The sequence below is a fragment of the Ascidiella aspersa genome, chromosome 9 (genome assembly GCF_963924565.1).
Source record: "Ascidiella aspersa chromosome 9, kaAscAspe10.2, whole genome shotgun sequence".
In the NCBI taxonomy this organism is placed as follows: domain Eukaryota; kingdom Metazoa; phylum Chordata; class Ascidiacea; order Phlebobranchia; family Ascidiidae; genus Ascidiella; species Ascidiella aspersa.
The window spans coordinates 25,763,001-25,770,144 of record NC_139455.1 but is presented as its reverse complement, the minus strand read 5'-3'; the positions used below and the strand labels follow the sequence as shown (position 1 = coordinate 25,770,144).

At 37.4% G+C, this 7,144-nt stretch overlaps 1 protein-coding gene across 1 annotated transcript; it reads left to right on the top strand.

Moving 5' to 3' along the window:
* Window positions 1–205: 205 nt before the first annotated feature.
* LOC146134657 (adipocyte plasma membrane-associated protein-like) lies at window positions 206–6,093 on the top strand. The gene is made up of 6 exons (XM_083397867.1): window positions 206–444; window positions 2,713–2,909; window positions 3,666–3,893; window positions 4,367–4,564; window positions 4,959–5,109; window positions 5,756–6,093. Exons 1-6 carry the CDS (start codon window positions 206–208, stop codon window positions 5,958–5,960), a joined length of 1,218 nt encoding a protein of 405 aa, XP_083253993.1. The 3' UTR covers window positions 5,961–6,093.
* Window positions 6,094–7,144: the final 1,051 nt, after the last annotated feature.

Below are 7,144 nucleotides of genomic sequence, written 5' to 3'. Positions count from 1 at the left end.
TAATACGTAATCCTTTGTCGTCGATCAAAAACGGCTTGGGGACAGATGTTGTTGTACAAGTTATGTATGTTTCATTGTTGGTGTAGGCAACTGCATTTTTGCACTAAGGCACGTTGTACAACAAGCTGAGCTTGTAGATTGCAATATACAGGGTAAAATTAAACCTTTTTGAACTGTTAAAGGTTGCTAGTTACAGTTGCATAAAATGGACGTCAGGCAAAGAAAACGACAAAATAAAAAACCTGAAAAATCTCTGCTTAAAAATGAACCTGTTAGTTCCACCGGGTATTTGGGTCTAACTTTGAAAGCTATAGCCCTACTGCTGGTCATATTACCCGTTTATTTCTACTTCAATTCGCCAATAGTTGCAAGAAGTTTAAATGTGGAAATCCAAACACTCACTGGGGTTTTCGGAGTGAATGAAAAACTGGCGAACGGAATAAAGTAAGTGTGTTTTTATTTCATAGTTGTTACATGAAAAATCACTTTTCCTTTTCACTTGTAGTGGCGTTTGTTTTAAAACACAACTGAAAATACACTTTTGCCGCATTAAACCGCGCCGTGTGAAATGCTATAGCAAAGCTGTTTTGTGGTTACCTACAAACATACCAGCACATACGCGCTTATTACACGCAAGGCCTAAATTATTATTGATGTGACTACGGACTGTTGTACTGTGGTACTATTGACTGTGGCATTGTGGCGCTGCGGCAGGGTGGCATTGTGGTACTGTGGTACTATTGACTGTGGCATTGTGGCGCTGCGGCAGGGTGGCATTGTGGTACTGTGGTACTATTGACTGTGGCATTGTGGCGCTGCGGCAGGGTGGCATTGTGGTACTGTGGTACTATTGACTGTGGCATTGTGGCGCTGCGGCAGGGTGGCATTGTGGCACTGTGGCACTATTGACTGTGGCATTGTGGCGCTGCGGCAGGGTGGCATTGTGGCACTGTGGCACTATTGACTGTGGCATTGTGGCGCTGCGGCAGGGTGGCATTGTGGTACTGTGGTACTATTGACTGTGGCATTGTGGCGCTGCGGCAGGGTGGCATTGTGGTACTGTGGTACTATTGACTGTGGCATTGTGGCGCTGCGGCAGGGTGGCATTGTGGTACTGTGGTACTATTGACTGTGGCATTGTGGCGCTGCGGCAGGGTGGCATTGTGGCACTGTGGCACTATTGACTGTGGCATTGTGGCCCCACTACGTAAAACACCACCACATATTCCCTTAAATGCCACTTCAGTAATAGCGGTAAAAGGTAAATTTTTAACTTATGCCACTATGGTAGTTTGAAACTGTAGCACCGTGTGATTTCATGTGATTTCATGTGATTTCATGTGATTTCATGTGATTTCATGTGATTTCATGTGATTTCATGTGATTTCATGTGATTTCATGTGATTTCATGTGATTTTATGTGATTTTATGTGATTTCATGTGATTTTATGTGATTTCATGTGATTTTATATAATTTCATGCGAAGTCATATGATTTCAAATGATATCTTCATGTGATTTCATGTGATTTCATGTGATTTCATGTGATTTCATGTGATTTCATGTGATTTCATGTGATTTCATGTGATTTTATGTGATTTCATGTGATTTTATATAATTTCATGCGAAGTCATATGATTTCATATGATTTCTTTATGTGCTTTCTTGTGCTTTCTTGTGCTTTCTTGTGCTTTCTTGTGATTTCATGTGATTTCATGTGATTTCATGTGATTTCATGTGATTTCATGTGATTTCATGTGATTTTATGTGATTTTATGTGATTTCATGTGATTTCATGTGATTACATGTGATTTCATGTGATTTCATGTGATTTCATGTGATTTCATGTGATTTCATGTGATTTCCTGTGATTTTATGTGATTTCATGTGATTTTATATCATTTCATGCGAAGTCATATGATTTCATATGATTTCTTCATGTGATTTCATGTGATTTCATGTGATTACATGTGATTTCATGTGATTTCATGTGATTTCATGTGATTTCATGTGATTTTATGTGATTTTATGTGATTTCATGTGATTTTATATAATTTCATGCGAAGTCATATGATTTCATATGATTTCTTCATGTGATTTCATGTGATTTCATGTGATTACATGTGATTTCTTGTGCTTTCTTGTGCTTTCTTGTGATTTCATGTGATTTCATGTGATTTCATGTGATTTCATGTGATTTCATGTGATTTCATGTGATTTCATGTGATTTCATGTGATTTCATGTGATTTTATGTAATTTTATGTGATTTCATGTGATTTTATATAATTTCATGCGAAGTCATATGATTTCATATGATTTCTTCATGTGATTTCATGTGATTTTATGTGATTTCATGTGATTTTATATAATTTCATGCGAAGTCATATGATTTCATATGATTTCTTCATGTGATTTCATGTGATTACATGTGATTTCATGTGATTTCATGTGATTTCATGTGATTTCATGTGATTTCATGTGATTTCATGTGATTTCATGTGATTTCATGTGATTTCATGTGATTTCATGTCATTTCATGTCATTTCATGTCATTTCATGTCATTTCATGTCATTTCATGTCATTTCATGTCATTTCATGTCATTTCATGTCATTTCATGTCATTTCATGTCATTTCATGTCATTTCATGTCATTTTATATAATTTCATGCGAAATCATATGATTTCATATGATTTTTATTTTATGTTGTTAGAATCGAGTTGGACGGTCCTGAATGTTTCGCTGAGGACGAGCAAGGAAACCTCTACTCGGGACTCAACGATGGAAGAGTGGTGAAAATGACCAAGTCGAGGTTGAACGGAGAAAACACACAAATAGAAACAATAATCGATGGAGTTTTCCCAAATCAGGAAAAAACTACTGAAGCAATGGAACATGGAAGACCATTAGGTGGGTGACTTACACAAACTCTGTTGCAGTTTTTTGAGTAACCATTTGTAAATAACACTAATTTAATTATAATGACTAAAGTTATAATTTAAATAAAATGACTTTTTTATAACAATATTAAAGATATCAAATAACTTCCAACACAGAGTAATAATCAATTTTGCATGTAGGCAAAACTTTTGAAAATAAACCAGTTACAGAACTGAAAGAGCAGGGACGCCGGAGAGGGGGGGGGAAAGCGCTCCTCCTGCCCTTTTGTAAGGGGGTCAAGGGGGGGGGGGGGGGCAAAAGTGCCCTTTTCATGAAAAATGATATATATTGCTTTCACAACGTTAAATATTATGCGAAGGAAAAAAATTCGTAAAATGACATGGTTGACATTTGTTAAAACATTTTTGCTACCATTTTAAGCCAATCTAGAGGGCGTGGCCGCAAAAATTTTTCCGGCCGAGTACCCCCGGACCCCCAATATTTCGGCTGGCTACGCTCGCCTGCGGTCTATGTTGCCCTTACCAAAAAAGTCGCCCCCCTTGCCCTGAATCGCTCCGGCGTCCCTGTGAAAGAGGATATTGTACCCAGAGTGTATTTAAACAAAACCCTCATTTCTCCTGAATATTCGTTATTTGGTCTCTTGAGAAACTTTATCGAGCTTTAAAACTGGTGACATTCTAACTTTTCCTCAACGCATTGACGTTCACTATAAAACCAAACAATTAGTTATTGCAAGCTTTATAAATCGTATTTTCAACTTTCTAGGTCTTCGCTTACGTGGACAGACCTTATTTGTGGTTGATGGTGTCTACGGATTGTATTCAATAAACCTTGATTCACGTGAAACCACGTTTTATGTGACTCCAAGTCAAGCAGACCCACCTTTGAAAATGCCCGACGACCTCGATATTACTAAAGATGGGAAAGTTGCTTATTTCAGCGATTTTTCGGCAAAGTATTCCATGGAAGAGTTGCCTTACGGGTTTATGGAAGGTTTGTAAATATTGCTGCGAATATAAATGTCTAAATGAATTTTGACGCTGTGCTATTTGAAAATGTGAAATGCAATCAATCTGTTCATTAATTTAGGTGTTGCAAAAGTGTTTCTCAAGATAATTGACGGGTTTATGTTGTTTGTTGTTTTTTTGTCAATTTTTCTTTACAATTTTAGATAAGAAGGCAATAATTTTGACTTACTCCTAACAATCATTAACCGCTACGCAAACTCGTCAAAATAAATTGATTTTTATTTAAAATGAAAGATCCTAGTTTTCTTTATGGCCTAGGTTAAAAAAACCCAAAACAGCAAAATCTAAGAAAGTTTAGATATGTTGGCAAAAGCAGCTTTCGATGGGCTAGATCACAGTTGTTATTAAAAAACATACGTAGCTATGTGTCTTTCAAAGTTGAGATTATTTCTAACCTTAAAATATGATGCGGTTTGTAACTTTCCCTACATATTTTAGGCGAATGCAGCGGTCGTTTGATTCGCTACACTTTCGCCAGCAAGAAGCTCGAAGTTGTAGTTGACAATCTTTGCGTCGCAAACGGAGTTCAACTCTCCTCAGACGAAAAGACAATCTTTGTTGCTGAAACCAAACTCTACCAAGTGAAAATGTTCGACACTAAGACCTGGAAGCTTTTGAAAACAACCAAAATGCCGAGTAAGCTACAAAATCTCTTACGGACACCGACACATACAATAATTTCAAGCACAACTAAAAAATACACACGCAAAGCCACGAACTCACGAACTCAAAACTCACAAACTCACAAACTCACAAACTCACAAACTCACAAACTCACAAACTCACAAACTCACAAACTCACAAACTCACAAACTCACGAAATCGCGAACTCACGAACCCTCGAAATCACAAACTCACGAACTAACGAACTCACGAACCCACGAACTCACAAACTCACGAGCTCACGAACACACAAACTCAGACAAACACGCAAGAAGGAGATAAGTTCATACCGTAAAATAAATTTTTGGTTTGTAAAGTATGATGAAATGGTTTTAGATTTGTTAAATTATCGTCCTTTCGTTTTCAGTTATACCGGACAACATTCGTGCTAGCGGAAGAGGAACGTATTGGGTTGCTGGAGGTTTTGTTCCCTCTCCAACCTTGGCTCATTGGTTCTGGAGAATCGCACCTCTTCGTCAAATGCTTGCGGGAATGCTTGATCATGAATACTTCATGATGTATAACCTTTATTTGAATAACCGATTTCACTAGACTACTTTCTCGCAGTATTCTTGTTGAAATATTGGCGGTAGAGTATAGTAAATTTGGTCCAAAACTAATTATTAATCTAATTCATAGAGATAGAACAAAATAGTTTTTATAGGACAAAATTCTAATCATTAATCTAGCCAAATAGTAACCTTAGTATCGGAAGAGTACTTATACTGCCACCTGGCATCGACTCCGATCCGATATTATTGGACATTCGAACTTGACATGCTAACCAGTGGTTTATACAATCGTTGAAATTTAGTCAAATAGAAACCTATTTTGATAAGCAAAGCCATAGTGGTACAACCTCTACTGTCAATGAAAGATAGACAACACACATACGTGTACAACAACGGTGTTCTAGCTGTTTAGTCGAAAGCTTCCAGTGTAACATTAACTGTTGTTTTTAAGGTTCCTGATGTGGTTTCATGATGTATCTCATACCATCGCCATAGTTGGAATTTAGTCAAACAAAAAGCTAAAAAAACATTTTTTTATAATGCAAAACTGTCAATGAAGGATACATAGGCTAAACATACGCGAATAACAACTGCAATCCAGCGTTTCTGTCTTAAGCTTCCAGTGTACAATGTACTGTTATATGTTTTAAAGGATTCTGGTGTTTCTCCACGACGTTTCTCACAACATCGCCGTAGAGTTGGACGCGAACGGCGACGTACTTCGAGCTTTGCACGATCCTAAAGGAACAAGTCTTCCTGCAGCTTCGTCCCATCTTCATGAACTGAGAGATGGACGTTTGGTGCTTGGGTCATTCTTCCCTTCCAATCTCGCAATTATTTCGAAACCGAAGAATTAGTTTCTTTGCAGTGGCGTAGCCAGTCTAAAGTTTTAAAGGCCAAAATATTGTGAACTTAAAATTTGGTTTGGGACACCACCTTTCGATGAACAAAAAGACAATATATGTTGAGTAGATTATTATTATCGTTCGGTGTCATTCACCCCGAAGAAGGCGATTTGAATAGGTTGCCGCAACCATGGTTAACAATACCACTTAACAGATAAGCTGTTTTGAACTGTTTTCTGAGTAGGACTATATTTAATAACTTGACAAGAAATACTCTACCTCACAGAGAAAAACCGACTTTAAATATTAGGAGTACAATGTTTCGATTTTGTTTTGATGTAGGGAACAAACAGGCCCCTTTGGGACCTCTCTTGGCTACGCCTGTGCTTATTGTCTTGCTCACGTGGTTTAGTAAACGTCGCAATAAAAGCGTTTTTCACACCGAATTATAACGTGGCCTATAGAATCCCCACCGGCCACCAGTTTAATTTTCTATCTGGCTCAGTTTTTCCCAACCTTTTTTGTGGCCAAGTGGATATTTACTGTACCATCTGGCTTCAAAGAAATATTTTACACCCTTCTCTTGTGCCTTCATTTTCTTGTTAAACCGCACCTATTTTTAAAATTATAAAAACGTTATTTTAAACACAATAATTTCCCAACCAATTGATGGTGCATATGCTAGCGTTAGTGTATTTCAGCGCAAGACAAGGCTAGATAACTTTCTTGTTTACAATTAAAACTGCAAAAAATAGGAAGCCGTATATAGCTGCAGAAAACAACTCTGTCCAAATTCAAGGACAAATGTTATTTCATTTCAAATACTATTCTTAGGCAAAGTAATGTCTAAAATTGTTTCAAACGGCTTAATCTAGATATCCCTACCGTACTAAAGAAATGACTTGGATGGTAAAACATTTTCTAAGGGTTGGGTGGCCAAAACAAAAATTGAAATGGATTAGTAAACCGAATTCCAAGCAAGTCATTTGAATGTTTGTTTACTTATTTAACAACCAACAGGGTGTATGTTTTAAATCAGTGTTTCTCAACCTTTTGCAACGGCGACCCAAACACTAAGGGTAAGTGGACTACAATAACAGCGAAGTTTTGGCGACCAGCCAAAATGGCGACTCAATTATACTCACTGAACTCGTAATTAAAGTTAACAAAACACAAGTAGGACAATAGCTAATGGA

Coding starts and splice junctions, on each gene's coding strand:
- LOC146134657 (XM_083397867.1), top strand. CDS start 206: ATGGACGTCAGGCAAAGAAAACGACAAAATAAAAAACCTGAAAAATCT. Junction 445..2,712: donor AAACTGGCGAACGGAATAAA/GTAAGTGTGTTT, acceptor TTATGTTGTTAG/AATCGAGTTGGACGGTCCTG. Junction 4,565..4,958: donor GAAAACAACCAAAATGCCGA/GTAAGCTACAAA, acceptor TTTCGTTTTCAG/TTATACCGGACAACATTCGT.